This window comes from Podarcis tiliguerta (assembly GCF_965153285.1).
Source record: "Podarcis tiliguerta genome assembly, chromosome: 9".
In the NCBI taxonomy this organism is placed as follows: Eukaryota; Metazoa; Chordata; class Lepidosauria; order Squamata; family Lacertidae; genus Podarcis; species Podarcis tiliguerta.
In genome coordinates this window covers 37117229-37136641 of record NC_139542.1, presented here as the reverse complement: position 1 = coordinate 37136641, position 19413 = coordinate 37117229, and the positions used below count along the sequence as shown (strand labels likewise).

The following is a 19413-nucleotide window of genomic DNA, read 5'->3' as shown; positions in this document are numbered from 1 at the left end:
TAGCTCAGAATAAGGAAGGTGGGTGTTAGATGATGACAGTAATTTTAGTGGAGTTTCACACAGCTAAGAAGATTAAAGCATCAGGAGTTGTGCAGTTTTTTTGGTGGTTCTGTGGGAACGTTCCAAAAGAATATCAAAATAGAATTAACTGAAAGAAAGTTCAAGCTATGTGTTATCTGCCAGATTTCCTGTTAATTTCCAGCCTAGTAATATATATATTTATATTAAAAATGGGCAGAGTGATCCAAGAGGGTGGGGAGCGCAAGAACCAAAGGCAGACAGACCGCCTCTTCCTAGGCTTTTGCCGGGCTTGTGCTGGCAGGTTGGAAGATGGCAGTGATGATGGTGGGTGTCCCTCCCTCCCCCTTTCCCCTTCCAGTTCATTTTCTTTTTGTTATTTTAAAAGCAGTTTTGTCTCTCATTGATACCAATGGTAGAGAAGCAAACTGCACGTGTAGCATAGTTGGTTTTCCTGTTGTTGGGTATGTCAGAAGGAGAGGACTGCGGGATCTTTGCTCTCCAGCCTCTTCTCACACACCCTCAACATGCCTATGGAAATCCTTCTCTTTTCCCTTTCTGACATCAGAGTCAGAGATGAACCAGCTTCAGGTATTCCTACAGCCTCAGAAAGGGGGTATCTGATGTCAAGACTCTGTCTCTGAAGGTGAAGCTCTTTGTCCGTTCTCTGAGAGGAAGTGTTGACGGATTCTATGTACCCTATATTCATTATTAAATTGAGTAATCGCTTTTAGCAGTATAATTTCATACCTGCGCTATGAAGATACAAAAGTCCATTTCTAGCCAGGCCTCTCATAAATGTAAGGTTTCAAGTCGAGCTGAGCCAAAGTATCACCAAAATATTTTCGTGTGTGAGGTGAAGGGGGTTGTTAGGTAGAAAAAGTGTTCCACGTACCTTTGTTATTTTTGTGGGTGTTTAGCCACTCAGTCATTTTTACCTGCCTTCTGTGTATCTCTGAGCAGGAGGAAGTAAAAGGACAGCTGTCGTCCAATGTATGTCCAACATATTCTAATATCTTTCTAATTACAACTGATTTCATAAATCACCTCACTTGTAGGAACCTCAAGCAGAAGGAAGCATGTCCCCAAATCGCCTAAGCAACATCTCTTTTTGTGTTGCACTGCAACCTTGCAGCACAGCAAGGGAACAAAGGAGCAGGTCCTTGTGCTACCGCAGCAATGCAGTTGTGTACTTCCTTCCTCTTGCCCCTTGCAAAGATCAAAGCTCACCCAATGTGAAGTGCTTTCTCCCTTTACAATGTGTCTGTGAAAGGGGGGCGACTTCCCAGCCAGCAAATCTTTGTTTTGACTCCACTGCAGAAACTGTAGTGAATGGAGGCTTAAGATGATGTAATCAGTTTGGAAACAGCGTTTCACGGGCAGAATGCCCTCTGTCCTTGAATTTTAGACGCAAATGACATGTAAAATCATCAGCAGCAGCATCATTAACCTGCCTTTGCAACAAAACATATTTATGCTATAACTTTTCCAGTGGTGGTAAGCTGTAGCTGGCTAAAAGAAGAATGACGGTCGAGGGTAGAGGGAGGGGGGACTTGCAGAAATTGCCCTTCAGTTGCACAGGAAGGAAGGAAACTAAGACTCCAGGCAGGAATTGGGAGGGGAGGGTGAAATTCAGATGAAGAGCAGGGACTGGCTCTTGGGAGTAGCAAAGTTCAGCCAGAGGGAACAGTTGGGTGTGGAAGCAACCGGGGGTGGGGGTGGGGAGCTGGAAGGAGGATCGGCCAGTCTTAATTCTAGTAGAGACTAAGTGGTTTCAACAAAGTTAGCAGGAGGGTGCGATGAAGGTGCTTACTTTAGCTACGGGATAGTGCCAGAGAAATTAAGGAGGGATGAAGGATGATGCAGAAAGATGGTTCTTTAATATTAGAATGTTTGCTAAACCTGGAATACGGTTTTAAAGAAGAAAATATTTCAATTGCTCACATAAATAGCGCATTTCTAAATTTTATTGATGAAGTGTATCTTGTTCCTAAAGTAATCCAGAAAATAACTTAGTCTACATCCGGCATTTAATTCTTTTAATTAGCTCAAATGAACTGTGAATCAATCTAACTGATTCACTATTTTGGTCAGTATGGCTAGAGTATGATAACTTTTCTAGATTTAGCAAGAAATTTGTGTGCTATTATCTAAACTTAAGATAATGTTTAGTTTCCATGGAATAAGCTGGGATCAGTGAGGAGAAGAAGAAAAAGACCTGTAGCCTGGTATGTACTTAAAGGGTGTGTTGTGTGAACTTTAGTGCAAATTGCATCAGATTTAATTTGAGCACTATTTTCAAAAGAAAATATTTAATTGACTTCAGATAAGATCAGCAGGGTATTCTATGTTTTTGTAGAATTTTGCTCAGTTGTTTGTTATTTTAATGTGAGATTTATATTGCTAAAGTATAGGGAACCTGTGTAAGGTTTTCTGGATAGGAAGAGCATTACAGGATTTCATGTTGGAATCAGTAAGATATCTCCTCATAAAACAATGACCTCTAATTTACCTACTTATCTTCCATATTGTCATTTAAGGCATGTTTACTCTGGTCTATAATGTAATCTAAGAGGCTCTGTAGCCTAGAGCCAGACCACCTATGGCCATGAGCTTGTCGGTTTTCATAAATTAAGCAGCACCTGGCTACTCTTAGAAGAGAGAACGGCAAGTAAATCCAAGTTGCTAACAGCAGTTGAGTTGGTGATTTATTATAAGGTGTTATCTTGATATATTCTTTCCTCTAAGTTATTGCTTGACATCCAGAGCTGCAGTTGTTCCCCAACTGTGTTTTTGGCTTTTTGGGCTAAGCATGGCCCAGTCATCCTCAGCCCATCCTATTTAGGACACTCAAGACTTAAATTGTTCCATTCAGGATATGGAAGCCCACTTATCTTGTCACATGTATGTCCTGAATAATTGGATAAATTCTTTGATTTGGCATCTATAGTGTCAATCAGAATTTGGTCGGGCAGTTTCTGTCACACAAACCACCACAATGTCTTCCAATTAGTTCTTGCAATGTGTTCCAATTCCTTGGTGTAACATACATTATCCATCGGGCATCCCAGCTTGCAATGTACAAGGCTGTTTGTGTAGACCCATTTGACTCTGAGTTCAGATCTGAATCAACCTTGGTTACCCTAATGGACGACGTTTATTGAGGTCCCATCAGCATTATGCATTTAAAGCAGTATCAAACGCTTTAAATAGTTTTTAAGGGGGCTGAGGGTTCTTAGGCCCTGTTTCCTTCATAGAGCTGTAATTTCCAGGGTGCTTTAACAGACAGTACCTCTTTTCAGGAAAGTCTGGAAATAGCAGCTTGGGGACGGGGGTGGGGGGAATAGTGGTTCCTATGCCTAAACAATAGGTCAGTTACCTGCTCTGGACAGGATACATTCTTTCAGAATGAACAGGTACACAGTATTGAGGTGCTTCTAGATCCATCTCTGTTGCTTGATGCATAGGTCGCCTCAGTGGCCAGGAGTGCCTTTTATCAGCTTTGATTGCTAAGATAGCTACGACTGGTTTTGATAAGATAGCTGTGACTTGGTCCAGGCTTTGGTAACGTCAGTAGTGGATTACTGCAGCATGTGAGGCTTCCCTTGGAAATAGTCCAGAAGCTGCAGGTAATGCCGTTGTTCAGGGTTTTGTTCCTAGCATTTAAGGCCCTGCACAGCTTTGGGCCAGACCACCTGAGGAACCACCTTGCATCATCTTAAAGGTACCCCTGCCCGTACGGGCCAGTCTTGACTGACTCTAGGGTTGTGCGCCCATCTCACTCAAAGAGGCCGAGGGCCAGCGCTGTCCGAAGACACTTCCGGGTCACGTGGCCAGCGTGACATCGCTGCTCTGGTGAGCCAGAGCCGCACACGGAACGCCGTTTACCTTCCCGCTAGTAAGCGGTCCCTATTTATCTACATGCACCCAGGGGTGCTTTCGAACTGCTAGGTTGGCAGGCGTTGGGACCGAGCGATGGGAGCGCACCCCGCCACGGGGATTCGAACCGCCGACCTTTTGATCGGCAAGCCCTAGGCACTGAGGCTTTAACCCACAGCACCACCCGCGTCCCTGCATCATCTTACCCTCCTTGCAATAGTATTCTTCTGATGGGGCCTTGTTAAGAGGGGTAGCTGGCAACAAACAAACAAAAATAGGCTTTTAGTGTCGCAGCTCCATCTCTCTGAAATTAGATTCCTATTGAAACTAGACAAGCACCTAGCATTCTTGCTTCTGGGTGGCATCTGAAAACCTTTATTTTGAATATTCTTCCCTGATTTGTAACTCAGCCATTTTATAGTGTACATTGAATTTGATATTTTAAGACTTGATTTTACACTGCTGTGCATATATTTAGTTCTTCTATACATTCTGTTATTTTTATTGTAAATGGCTGGGAAACCATTTATAAATTTAATAATAATAATAATAATAATAATAATGACAATAATAATAAATATTCTATCTGTGAAAGGCAGAACAACAGAATCAAAAATGTATGTTTGGGTGGGTGTGTGGACGCGTGAGGTTTTGCTAGCAAGGGCACATAAGGACGCAATATAAGTAGGCAATCTGCATTTATGGATCTCTTATTTCTCATGTGGTTTGCTGAAGTTCTGGTTTCCACACATCTGAGTAAGCAGTGCAGGATCTTTCTGAGTGGGAGTACATGTCTATGTTGGTTATATATTATGATCTCTTTCCACACTTATTTTTCTTTTGTTGATTACATCCCACCCTGAGTAATCTCTAGAAAAGAATGTGGAATTATCCTAAATAGATAAACTCTAATTTTCTTACCCAATACTTCCTTATATATTTCCTTCCTGATAAATTTAGGAATGTGTTGAGAGTCAGATCTCCCTAACTGTGCATCTTAAAGCTAAGAAACTGAGACTTGCATAGCCAAGCATCTCCTTGGAGCTACTTCTTAACAAGCACCTTTTAAGATGTTGACTGGGGAAAGTAATGTGGGAGCCAACATCTGCCCTGAATGAGCCTATAGTCTCTATTTCTGAAGAAGCCCGTCACTGGGACTAGATATTCTGCTCAATATGTATTACTTTGGTCTTCCTTCCATGCATTCAGATCATGCTAAGAGATCCTGCTCAGAGTGCCATTCTCATCATATGCAAAGCTCATTGTCTCAAGGAGTAAGATTCTCTCCATAGGATAGCTCACCAATCTCCTCCTCAGCTATGCACTTGTTTGATAAGCATTTGGATACATTAACTATTCTTATTTGTTGTAGCATTTTTGATAGTTCTCATTCATCTCTAGGCATTTCAGAGGTCTGTCCCTTCAAATAGTTTAGAACATTGTGCATGGTGAAGCCTTATAAGATCAGTGGGCACCTTCCTCTCTATTAATTAAAGGTAAAGGTTAAAGGGACCCCTGACCGTTAGGTCCAGTCGTGGCCGACTCTGGGGTTGCGGTGCTCATCTCGCTTTATTGGCCGAGGGAGCCGGCGTACAGCTTCATGTGGCCAGCAGGACTAAGCTGCTTCTGGCAAACCAGAGCAGCGTACGGAAACGCCGTTTACCTTTCCGCAGGAGCGGTACCTATTTATCTACTTGCACTTTGACGTGCTTTCAAACTGCTAGGTTGGCCGGAGCAGGGACCGAGCAACGGGAGCTCACCCCATCACGGGGATTCGAACCGCCGACCTTCTGATCGGCAAGCCCTAGGCTCTGTGGTTTAACCCACAGCGCCACCCGCGTCCCTTCTCTATTCATTAGGTTGTGGCTAAAGTCTTCACTTCTCTGTCTTGGTTTTCTCATGAAAGGGTGCTCAATTGGATAGGGCAGAAACATAGCCTTGTGACTTTTAGTCCAAGTGACCTTTAGACCTTTAGTGATGTTCCTTTAGTCCAAATATTCTTTCAGTGTGAAGTCAATAAACATCCATCTGACCTTCATGGTATTTTGGTCTACATTCTAATATGTGTGTTTTCCCCACACTACCTTTTTTTGTGTGTGTGTGTGTCACATTGTGCACATTTTGCTTCTTGTTTCTTTGCAGCATCTCCAAAAGTCATTCTTCACGATGCCCAACTCCAAAGTTCTTGTCCTTGCTATTTCTTAACTTCACTAATGCAGCCTTCACTTTCCCTTCCAAGTTTCCACGTCATCATATTGACTGCATCCAAAATGATTCTGCAGAAATGAATAATCCAGTCTGCTTCATTGACAGATGCAAGCCTAATTTTTAAAAGAGTCATAATATACACAGAGCAACATTGTCATTTTTTTGCTGCCTTTCTTCCAGTAAAATCTCAGTTAAGGTAAATGGAGATAGAAGGTTGGCAATTTTAGCACAATGGAAGCCCTGCAGACACAACAATTTCTGTTGGATACCAGCACTTCCTTTCTGGAAGAGAAGCCATATGATGACTCCTGAATTTGGCATCTGCACTGCATTAGTACTGTTTCCTTTTCAGAATTCTACTTTTATGTTATTTTTTTTAAGGGGGGTGGAATCTAGAGTTCTTTGTATCCCCATAATAAAGTCGCTCAATAACCCTATTCAGGCAACCTGACTCACAAGTTGAATCAATGCGTGGGGCCATGCTGATTAGCCTAACCCTCGGTTTGTCTTGCTCTGAATCTCTCTGCTCCATGGCATCTGCACAAACGTATTCAGAAAGAAGAAACTTCACAAATACAGCTGTATACACTTAGAACTCTCATACAAGCTGGAGCCTTCTTTGAAATCGGGTTCCGGGTTCAATAGAAACCTTCACATGTACAAATGTGCACATTAAGCAGGGTAAAGGTTTCGTCTCTGCAGGCAGTCATGGAGCACATGCAGACACCTGGGGAAAATCCAGGGGAGGACTAGCGAGTGTGGCCTGGGCAAGCATGAGTTGGGTGGCCTGAACAGGACTGATGTCTCCTATCAAAGCAGTAGTTGTGCATTTGAAAAACAGACAGTTCTTCAAGACATTCCCGTTGAAATATTCTCAGAGTCGAGTAGTAATTTCATGCTCTTTATTTCAGCTCATAGGAACAGTGATTGAATTTCGTCCCAAACCTCAGGCTTTATATACATTATTTACGCAATGAGTACCGTCTGATTGGTTGATTATGTTTCCCTCCTGGTGCCTGATTGGGCTGCTGCTGCAGGCCAATCAGTTGTTGCATCCTAGTATCCGACCTAGTATCCTACTGTTCTAGGTTCATTTAAAAAAATACTAACTGATCTTTCTGGTTCTTACTGTATTAAGTTGTTGTGACCTGGTTGCTATTCCCTTAGGTGTCATTCATATTATTTTTTTTATTGAAGAAAGCTGATAACATTTTGCTAACATTCTTCCCGTATTTCCCCCTCTCCCACAGCTCGTAAGTCAAAGAAGTTGGGCAAATTAAAAGGGATCCATGATGAACCGCAGCAGCAGCAGCAGCAGCCGCCACCCCAAAGTCCAGAAGAAGGAACGACGTATATCGCTCCAGCAAAAGAACCTTCTGTAAACACAGCACTTGTTCCTCACTTATCTGCAGTTTCGCCGGCACTTACTCCCTCGCCTGCTATGGTCCTTGAGAACATTGAACCTGAAATTGTATATGCTGGGTATGACGGCTCCAAGCCAGATACGGCAGAACACCTGCTCTCCACTTTAAACCGTCTTGCTGGCAAGCAGATGATTCAGGTGGTAAAGTGGGCAAAGATACTTCCAGGTAAGGGGGCTCCTCTAGCATATCCCTTTTATAAGAGTCTCGTGGCTTTCAGGCATGCCTTGCCCAAAAGAACTTGGTAAGAATACTTTCCCTGTATCAACATTTAATTAATAGCTTCCTCTGAGGAAGCAATAGTCCTTTGTGTGTGACACTGCTTATGTCAGTGAATGGAAATTTAAACTTCCTCTCCCAAGAATGCATGCATGTGTTTTGCATAAGCTATTGCCTAAATAAAATTAATATTTGTTTAGAACACATGAAAACATAGCATCCAACTGCTCCAAGTTGGACAGAAACCCAACAGCCATTCTTAGGCCTTCTCCCCCAGATATGCATTGTTTCATTATTTTTTTTAATGGGCTCATGAGGACCTTGACCTGGAATTATTTCAAACGAGAGAGGCTTAACCATGAAAATTGTGAAGTGACAGTAAGGACTTAAATTGTCCTTTACATATACTGGCTGGATTTCTTTCCATTTCCTTGGGATTAGGGTAGAAAGTATGTCAATTACACATGATATTAGCCATGTAGTTTTGCCATTAAGGATGGTTTGTTTTGAAAACTAGCCAGTGTGGAGGAAAGGCCATATGGATCGGGACCATAGTGTGTTAGGGTAGAGGGCTCTGCCCTCCCCACTCATGCACTTGGCAGTTGACATTGCAAGTACAGAGGGCCCAATCCAGATTGGATCATAGCAGGGCAAAGAGTAAAAGACATCCCCCCCACATACTTGCTTGGATTTAAGGGTGGAGATAAAGTCAGATGCAGTTTGGACCCTGGAGGGCGTGGTTTCCTAGCAAGCCTGAACCTCAACACCTCTCTCTAAAAATTAACCACTGCTGCGCCTTCAAAACGTAGCATATTTCATCGTTAAAAATGGATGTGGATAAACTGCCTGCACAATGGTGTTTTGTTTTCCATACTAATGATGGTGGTAAAGTAGCTCACTGATCTATAAATGCTGTTTTTGATTTGTTGTTCTGTTCTTCAGGTTTTCGAAGCTTGCCTCTTGAGGACCAAATTACTCTAATCCAATATTCTTGGATGTGTCTATCGTCATTTGCCTTGAGCTGGAGATCATACAGGCATACAAATAGCCAGTTCCTCTATTTTGCTCCTGATTTAGTCTTTAATGAGTAAGTTATCTGTCAAATATTTGCTTTTACAAAGAAAGAATAAATAGAGCACTATTAGAGATGCAAAGGCCGCAAAATATGGATGCCAATGAAAGAGAGCACAGGAAATATCTTTCTGAGAAACCTTCCTTCTACCCATCCATTTGATCTGTATCTGCCATTGTATCGGATACTGTTCCCAAAGCATTAACATTCCATTGGCTTTGAAATGTAGCCGATATGAAACCTAGATTAACAGAAAACATCATTCTTCCCTCCCCCCCTTTGGTGCCTACTGTAGTTTGGAGGACTCTCTACCTTTCAGTATACAAAAACGCCCATATTGCTGGTTTTTCTACGCACATTCACAGAATAGTTCTTTTGTATACAGCTAGCAGTTTGCCCAGTGTGTGTTCATGACGATTATAACTCCTTTTCTTTGCAGTCTTGAAAGAAACCAAAATGTTTTAATGAAGCATTCCTAGCTTCATATTATAGCTATAACTGCTGGGGGGAGGAGGGGAGCCATCCCACGTCTGTCTTCCTTTCTGTTTTAAATTCACCTTTAAAGCCTTGCCCATGCTAGTCTCCAGATTCTTAAGATGCTTTGTCTGGCATGTACCATGTGCTGTGTGTGTTGAAAGTATTTGGAATGTATTAAACTGTTACACTTGCATATTTGCTATAATGTTGCAATATTGTTATTTGTCCTGTGATGCATATGTTATGTGGGTTGCAGTGGAACATTACTGCTGTAGATGTTTTCTTCTAAAGACTAGCAGTTCAGGTTCCCCCTGAGCTTCATTTGTGGATAAAGTAACATGTAAACCAGACTGTCCCAATGTAGATAGCAAAGTAGTCCCCATAATCTCAGCAGCTCAGTTGGTAGAGAATGAGGCTCTTAATAATAAATAGTATTTTTTTTAAAAAAAAAAATATCCCGCCCTCCCAAGCCACAGCCGGGCTCAGAGCAGCTAACAACCAACCAATTCAGAATCAAATTAATGGCAACCATTGGGCTAGAGTGCTATAAGGATTACAGAAGCAGGAGGGTCAGACTGTGCCTTGGCCAAAGGCCTGGTGGTTCAGCTCTGTCTTGCAGGCCCTGCGGAAAGATGTCAAGTCCCGCAGGGCCCTAGTCTCTTGTGACACAGTGTTCCACCAGATCGGAGCCATGGCCAAAAAAGCCCTGGCTCTGGTTGAGGCCAGCCTAACCTCCCTGTGGCCCAGGATCTTCAAGATGTTTTTGTTTGAAGACCGTAAGGTCCTCCGTGGGACATACCAGGAGAGGCGGTCCCGTAGGTACGAGGGTCCTAGGCTGTATAGGGCTTTAAAGGTTAAAACCAGCACCTTCAACCTGATCCTGTACTCCACCGGGAGCCAGTGCAGCTGGTATAGCACCAGGTGAATGTGATCTCGCAGCGAGGACCCCGTAAGGAGTCTCGCCACGGCATTCTGCACCCGCTGTAGTTTCTGGGTCAATCTCAAGGGCAGCCCCATGTAATCTCAGGGCCGTGGGTTTGAGCCACATGTCGGGCCAAAAGATTTCTGTACCGCATGGGGTTGGAGTAAATGACCCCTGTGGTCCGTTCCAACTCTACACTTCTATGATCTACGAACTGCAAACACTGCTGCTGTGATGGTGAGCTGTATTTATGAATGCCAGATTCACACTGTGGCATTATTCACCCAAGCAGGTCCTCGAGGAGTGTTAGGCTACTTGTACAAGGAAGGTCATCACCACTACTCAGCCTCCTGTGGTCACACTGTTCCCTACATCAGACAGCTGCTCTGTATGATGATGCTGGACCTGAAGTTGGGTCTTTCTCCTTCTAGACCTAAGAGGGAAGGGCCCCATAGCTCAGGGACAGAGCATCTATCTGCATTGCATGCACAAGGTCCATCTTCAATCCCTGGCATCTCCAGGTAGGGCTCAAAGACAACCCTCTCCGAAATCCTGGAGAGCCGCTGTCAGTCAATGCAGGCAATATTGAGCTAGATAAGTACAAGTCAGCTTCCCATGTTCCTATTTTGGCTTAGCTGTTTTAGCTAATTTGAAGGGAATTGAACTAGATTGGGGTCCCATCCAACTCTATGATTCTATGAGTCTATGAGTCTAACATCTACAAGCATTTTCTGTTCTTCAGTTCCTTTTATTAGTCAAAAACTGATGGAATTGCTCCTTGGCCCATATGTAAACATTAAGCATGGGGGTTCTTTCTACGACTACAGAGAGTTTGATGAAATTCGCATATGATTTTACTAGTCATCAGGTGTAACTTACTACTAGTACCCCTAGTAAAGTCAATGCAGGGGAACAGTATGCTCAGATTAATATGAAACAAATAAATGGTACAGCATAGCTAACAAATAAGTGCAGGGTTTTTTTCAATGTTAGATTTTAAAAGTGTTTCCCAAAAAGTAGGTCAGAAACCAGTAGTGTGCAGCTAGTTTGTTGCCTAATGATAAGCACTGGATTTTAGGGCCATAAAGCATATTTCTGGAGTTTGGAATCAACAAATAGATATGGGCAGTGCAGCTGGCGTGCTGTATTTTGAAGGGGCACTTATTTTTAGGAAACTTTTTTGTGATGCATCTTTTCAGTTTAAATATGCTATACCGTGGTGGCACTGAAAGGCAAATCTGAAAGCAGGTTAGGCAGCTAGAATTCACATGGGATGAATAAGTGTCCTTGGCTACTGCAGACAACTCTGTGTCAGTGAATCATGAATTGAAATGGGCAATGAAGATGGGTAATGCTAAGAACCAGTCATATTTTCAGTTAAGATCCAGTACATTAGGCCTTAGTTATAGCTAGGATTTTTAAAAATTTCTTTTTCTAATTGATTTTATAAGTGTTCTGGTTAAATAACCATTCGGGTGAGTGCCTTTCTATTGTGTCATGTGCAGTCACTGTGGGAATCCTTGCTGAACTTGAGAGCAATGGGTTTATCATTGCATAACACACTGTAAGGCTGTAGCTACCTCTGCGTGACCTTTCAGCTATTTCAGCTTGTAGCTCTTCCTGGTATCCAGAACAGCTAATTCTGTGTTAACAGTTAAGGAGGGTGAAGAGTAAAATAAAAGGCTGCATTTTCAAGCATATCAGATTTACTTTAATTGTATGGTTTCAGAGGAGGAAAAGCTCATTTGCTGTCATTGTTGCATTTAGCAGAGTATTATTCCACAACTTTCGTAGGTCATTTGCTATATTGCCTTTCCTACTGACATTCGTTTTGCTTTCACTCTGTTAATCCCATAGGCCTAATTTTAGGAAGCCTTTTATAATCTTGTAAATATTAATAAAACATTAACACCTATGTTATTTAAGTATGTGGCCATTGGTCTGACAGTGAGATGTATAGACTTGTGCATTTAATGGGTAAGGGTTGTAATTCATGATCTTGTTGGAGAATCAACCAAGTATTTTTGGTTTACTATCCCATATTTTTTCTGCTTCAGAAGGCCTGGACTTCATGGAAACGTGTACCAAAAGTTTAACAAGAAGTGCAGACACACACATTGGATAGATATTCTTATTAACGACTTACGTTAGTATTTCTCAACCTTTTTTTTTTAATCCCATGCTCCTTTTAGCTAATATTTTAAAAAATGCATATCCCCTTCAGACTTTATTTTATTTGACTTTTCAAAAGGATTGAAATATTGCAACTTTAATTATAAATCATATTTTTGGGCTTAATAATGAAGGCAAATGATCAGTACTTAAATTATTTTTTGAAAACTTTAACTTTTCCAAAATCACATAAAATTTCAAAGTGTCAGTTTCAATTATGTGACAAGCTGCGTGCTTGCCACACGCTTTTGGATTTAGGGTGTTGTGGAAGACAGAAGACTCCTTAAGTCACTTTCAGCATCCAGACTGTTATGCTGCTTTGTTTTAATAGCTATAAGAGCAGAAATACCAACTCTACAAAGGCATGTATGCAGAGGAAAATAGCAATTTCCATTCCAAGCTGTACTTCTCACAATCAGTGCTGCTTCCATTTTGCTGCTTTTAGGCTTCCCACCAAATACTATGTTATGCATCTCACTGTCTGCTATTTAGCAGAAGTTACGGAGAGATTTACCGAACTTACAGAACTTTTGTTCCAATGTAAAGGAAATGTCAAAACAGTGTAAAAACAAGGCAGTGTAAAAACAAAAACAATTAATGTGATGTGAACAAATTCCATTCTTGATCAGAGAGATACATGCAAACTGCTGCAATTTCCACTTCCTTTTCTGCCTTCATCAGTATTCTCCAACATCTGTAGCTGACAGCACCAGTTATCTGGTGGGCTGGACATGAGGGGAAACAGGTCCTGGACTCTGTTTAGGTTCCTCTTGGCCCATACCCCAGATGACTGCTGCTGTCAGAACATACAGTGCTACTAATCTTGCAGAAACACGGTTTACATACATTTGGTGCTTTATGTGGCACACTGCATCCCTTCTCCCGGGCCCAGTGCTGGTTATGTATTTCTCAGATGGAGGGGAACTTATGCTCAAGCAGCCATAGTTCTTCTGTTGCACTGGAGTATCTTTGGAGCTTTATAGGACATAATGCTTTCTGTAATACATCTTCATATGTAGTCTGTACCTGCACTGCTGTAACTTGTTGTGGCACGTGGTATGGGGGATTATTGGGTTGCTGTTTTTATTTTGATTATGTATTTTGTGGTCTTGTATTTTGATTTTGTCCTGTGAACTGCCCTGAGACCTCTAGGCATAGAGCAGTATATCAATTCAATAAATAATACTAATACTAATACCAAAATGCTACTAATAAAAGAATAATAACTATCAAGCACACGAGCCATTGAATTCTAAGCAAACTGTTTTACTGAAGGAGATTTTTTCCACTGCTATGGAAATAATAATAATAATAATCAAACATCAGGATCATGAGAGCATTTGAAGCTGCTGGAATAAATCAGTTGTATAAGGTTGAATTTCACAGTACAATGGGAAAAGAAATAATATTTTCATTACATCTGACTACCAGTTGTTGGGGAATATACGTTGGGAGGGTGCTGTTCCACTTATATCCTGCTTGCGGGTTTCCCATAGGCATTTGGTTGGCCCATGTGGGAAAAGGATGTTGGACTAGATGGGATCTTCTAGCAGGGCTCTTCTCTGTATCAGTTCCTTGCTTTGTAGGGGTGGCTACTTAGTCTTGTGAACAGGTCATGGTCTTCTCTGTTGGAAGCTTTCTGTATGACACTCCCTCCCTGGTTTTTAGTGCTGTTTTAGTGCAAGCCTTGATACTGGTGGAGGAAGAGGAGTGTGGGGGGAGCGCACTGCCCCCGGCAGCACAATCCCCAGGGTGCCCCGCCCCCCAGGACGTGTGCCAACCCTGCCCCCACCTGCTCTCTGCCCCCAGTGCCGGAGCATGAAGCTCTGCCACTGAGCCTTGATCCATGGCCGGGGCCACAATATCTTACCCTATTGGAGAGATGAGCCCAGAGCCTCCATAGAAGTAATGTGAAAAAAAGAGGGAAATAACTGAAAAATGTCAGAATATAGTTGTGAAAGCAGAATGGGTGGTATTTTGATGTCTGGCCTTCTTTGAGATTTGAGTGCTACAGTGGGGAAATGCTTGGTTGAGAGAGAAATGGATAAATAAGTAAACATGTTTTTTAAAAAATGAGGTGTGTTGCTCTTTGCCAATGACATCATGGCCACTATCTGAATAGATGTCTATCAGATTTGCATAACTGCTTTCCGTACAACAGTCTTTATTGCAATAGATAGGGAAAGGACCTCTGCATTCCTTGAAACATAAATAACAACTGTGCAGTTATTGTGTAACAAAATGATTACCTTGCTTGAAAGGTCTGAAAATGATTTTAGACGCTTTCACAACTTTCTGCAATTCAGGTGCTGCAATTTGTACAACCCAGCTGGAGATGGCTTTGAGAGAATTTTGCACCAGTGCTTTCAAGTTTGTGCAGTGGTACCTCTGCTTACAAACACCTCAGGTTACAAACACTTCAGGTTACAGACTTCACTAACCCAGAAGTAGTACCTCGGGTTAAGAACTTTACCTCAGGATGAGAACAGAAATCTTTTGGCAGCAGTGCAGTAGCAGCAGGAGGCCCCATTAGCTAAAGTGGTACCTCAAGTTAAGAACAGTTTCAGGTTAAGAACGGACCTCCAGAACGAATTAAGTTTGTAACCAGAGGTATCACTGTAGTGGCTACTTAGAGCTTTCTGGGCACAGTTGAAGGCACTGGTTTCTATTTGTATATTCTTATGGAGATAGAATGAACATTCTTCCTCAAACGACTGACAAAAACATTAGTTTGATAGTGCTATGTAGAAGGGATGGCTAACCTGCAGCCCTCCAGATGTTTGCTGGACTACACATTCCTTCAGCCCCTGCCAGCATTACCAATGGCCAGGGATTATGGGAGTTGTAGTTTAGTGCCATCTGTAGTAACACAGATTAACCACCCCTGAATTATAGACACATCAATATATTTTTTATGGTGGTTGACAGGAGCGAGCCAGCAGTAAATCACACCATGCACATTGGAGTCACCTCTTTATTAGCAAGAACAGGATCTGCACAGACTTGGCAGAATGTCAGGCCTAATGATCATGAACTCATCCCCAGTATCTCTCCCCCCCCCCCAATGGATCAGTTGCTAAGACTGAAGGTACCTACAGCAGCCTAAGTCCCCTCCTCTCTGGGCTTTCTCCAAAGCAATCTGAGCAATCTGGACCTGTGTGGTGCTATCTTATCTTTTGCCTCTTTCATCCTTCTCTGGGTTCTGGGAGACCGGGGGGGGACGGGGACAGGGGAGGAAAGCTGATTGCAGCAGTAAAGAGAGTCACCTGTGACTCCCTACCAGCCAGACCCATCTGTGCCTTTTGCCCTCCCTCCTCTCCTGCTTCAGCTTCTGCCTCTGATTCTGGACTTCTCTCTGCCACAGACTCTCCCAGCTCACCAAGCCCTGTTACCTCTTCACCTTCTGATACCTCCATCTCCCAGTCTTCTCCCTCTTCTCCCTCTGACCACTCATTGTCTTCACACCACCACTCCTTGAACTCTGAGCCTTCTTCCCATGACAGTGGTCGATTTCTGGCTCTGGGGTTTCGTCAAGCACAATACAAGTGTTTGTATTTAAATGGATGTATTTCTTCTTCTCTGTTCTCTCTCTCTCTCTGTGTGTGTGTGTGGGGGGGGGTGTTATTCTCCCCCTCTCCTAAATAACAACACTAGTATGACAGAGTGCCCAGCCTTTTCTTGTAGCAAGCAGCACTATCGCAGGTACTTTTTGGGAAAACACTCATATTTATGGTTGGTGACAGCTGGATAAATCAAAAAGCGCCAAATTACAGGAGCTGAACTATGTTGCTTTATCTACTGGAAGAATCAGCTAGCTTTCAATGTAATGCATGACTTACAGCTGAGTGGGTGGTAACCATATACTCCTTCCTCTGAGACTGTTGAAGAAGTACAGAAAACAACTCTGAACATTTGTCCTTACAAACTTCCTTTTTTGCTTTCAAAACACTATCTAAGACGTGATACCTGAATTCTAACATAAGCCTTCCTAAGAGCAAATTATTCCTGTGATTCATTCTCTCGCAACACAAGTTTTCTCTTTTTTAATATCCTAGAGCTTGATCTGCTATATTTCCAGGAAAACATCAATCATTCACTATTTAGTAAATGAAATCTATTAGGGTGGCATTAATGGTGTATATATTTAGAAATACATAGTGGTTGAGGAATTCTTCTATTTAATTCTGATGTTCACTTTAATATACAAATGTCCTTCCGCAGCATTAACCTGTGAACTCCTTGATAGTTCATACTTCACATCTCTGAAAGTGGTTGCATAGTACTGCACAACTAGTTTGACCAGTCTCTTGCCTTTTAGAAATATTTTTTACACTGGACTGGGATGGGGTAGAAAGTGAGCGATTTGGTTGTGCAAGTTTTTCTAAGCTGATGTATATAAAACCAATAATCATTGGTTTCCTCTTATTACCTCACTTGCTCAACTGCGTCAGTTCCCTTGAAACTAAAATATAAATTGATGTTCCTTCTGTAGTTCTCAACACATTTTGCAAACACTGTATGTTTAGTAATACTGAAGTTTTGCTCCCAGCCAGGGGAAAATGTTACTGTGGTTGAAATTAAAAGTTTTTAAAATGTGTGGTAGCATTGTGCCACTGTTGTTCCCCAGCAACTAGCATTCAGAAAAACACTGCCTGAGATATTTGATGTAACATTTAGCCATCATGGCTTGTTGCTGCTGATGGCCTTCATTCTCCATGAATTTATCTATTTCCCCTTTTAAAGTCATCTAGTAAGTTGGTGGCTTCTAAAGGTCTGATCCTTGAGTTTTCTCTTCAGAGCAAGATGAATGAACAGTGGTGGCCAACTCCCAAGAGACTGCGATCCACTCACAGAGTTAAAAACTGGCAGTGATCTACCCCCTTTTTCGGGGTTCGGGTCAAAGTTGTTGAGTTTTTTCATGGAGGAGGTAAAATGTTGAGCATTTTTAGGGGAGCCACAGTTGTTCAGCTTCTTTGGGGGGAGCCAATGATCTACCGGTGATCTACCGCAGACGTCCAGTGATCTACCAGTAGATCATGATCTACCTGTTGGACATGCCTGAATTATAGAATTGCTCAAAACTGATGTGCTGTTTGAGTGTTGCCTTCAAAGTGTGTCATGAGATGCAGCACTAGACTTGACTGTGTCACCAGTCTAGAGTAGGAAGTTTCCATGATTTAATATATGTCTCCAGTTCAGGAATTTTAGGACCAACAAGGACCTGTCTGGCTCAGGAGGAAGTTAGCCGATGGTTGAGCTGCATCAATACTTACAACCAAACATGTCCTACTTGTGCTTATTTCACAATGAGTATATGGCTGTGTGATTTGACTCTTAAGTAAGTCAGGACTTGTGTAGCCTTGGGACTCTACCAACCAAGCTTGCCTATTCTTATCTGTATTCTGTCCCCTTTTTTTCTTTTGCAGAGAGAGAATGCGCCAGTCTGCAATGTTTGAGTTGTGCCAGGGGATGCACCAGATCAGCCTTCAGTTTGTTCGCTTGCAACTTAGCTTTGAAGAGTATACTATAATGAAAGTTTTGCTGCTATTAAGCACAGGTAAGTTTGCCAGTTGATTCCAGTCATAATTGTCAACTGTCCTAAATTTACATATTGTTCTAACCGACGAGTCCAAATGACTCACTAAATGGTGAAAAAGGAACTAGATTGCAGGAGCCACAAGGCCTTGGTGGCAGTGTTTTGAATTAGACACCTACAGCAAATTGTTTAAAACAAAGACCAAATGCTTCTGAGGATGATTGCTGTAATACATTGTATGTGGATCTGCCTTTGAAGGCTTCAAAGTCCATTAAAAATACAGCCACATAGCTACTAGAAGATACAGTGGTACCTCAGGTTACATACACTTCAGGTTACATACGCTTCAGGTTACGCTTCAGACTCTGCTAACCCAGAAATAGTACCTCGGGTTAAGAACTTTGCTTCAGGACGAGAACAGAAATCATGCTTCTGCGGCGCAGAAGCCCCATTAGCTAAAGTGGTGCTTCAGGTTAAGAACAGACCTCTGGAACGAATTAAGTACTTAACCCAAGGTACCACTGTATTGGTTGTTGGGAACATGACATATGGGTTGCAGAGCCCTATAATATTACTCTAAGTCTGTTTCTGAGCAAAATTCAACCTGCTAGTTCTTAGTGTTAAAGCTATTAAAGAATGTCTGCTCTCGCACCAACCTGCTCATGTGAAGAGTTCTTTTCCAGCACTCCCAGCTGTGCTAAGATGGGTGGTAAGCAGAGCAAGGGCTTTTGGGACAGTGACAGTTTGCTTGTGGGAAATCTCTCTCCAGGAAGGCTCACTTGGCACCTTCATTGTTGCCTGCTTGGCACCAGGCTTTTAAAATGCTCACAACATTTTAACTGCTCATTTTAACTGCTCTCTTAATTATTGTTTTGCTTGTGTACTTTATTTTGTTGTTATTTTACTGTCAACCTGTCTCTTTCTTGTAAACTGCCCTGGTTGTTTACATGGTAGAAGGGTATTCTAAACATCTGTGCAATAATATTTCTGCTTAAGTTCATCATAGATCTAAAAATAATAATAATTCAAAATGCTAGGTGCCAGGATTAAAAGGTTAAGCGCCACAGTGATCCAAAACCTAGGTCTTTTCTAGCATTAAATGCATCATAGGAAATGAATAGCCAAGAAACATTCCAAGAACAGATTGACATTTGTGGGGGAGACAGAAGGGAATCCTGCTGTGTGCATAACTCAGTTTTAACAAAAACAGCGAATAGCTGTAAATGGCAGCTCAGTTCCAAATAATGCCACCCATATACTGCATTACAGTATAGATTTCCAAGCTAGTTTGATTTTATTTTTTTAATCATTTGACTAGCTGTTGGAATTTGTTTAGGAACTTGAATGATGGCCACATCAAGGAAGTTTTTCTCAATTAACATTGAAGAAACCACACATTACATCTCAATTGTTTTCTTGCTTTTCCCCAGCCCACAGAGTAGGGACGTTTGCCAGTTGCCTCAGCACATTTAATAATCGGAGAAACAAC

The 19413-nt window shown here is 42.1% G+C and overlaps 1 protein-coding gene across 20 annotated transcripts in view; it reads left to right on the top strand.

Annotated features, from left to right (window-relative positions):
• Positions 1 to 19413, top strand: part of NR3C2 (nuclear receptor subfamily 3 group C member 2) — a 141920-nt gene that overhangs the window by 107437 nt on the left and 15070 nt on the right. For all 20 annotated transcript variants that reach the window (XM_083457172.1, XM_083457169.1, XM_083457183.1 and 17 more), the window contains 3 exons: positions 7356 to 7694; positions 8688 to 8832; positions 17815 to 17945. In XM_083457172.1, coding sequence (XP_083313298.1) covers positions 7356 to 7694; positions 8688 to 8832; positions 17815 to 17945 — 615 coding nt within the window. The remainder of the gene's footprint in view (positions 1 to 7355; positions 7695 to 8687; positions 8833 to 17814; positions 17946 to 19413) is intronic.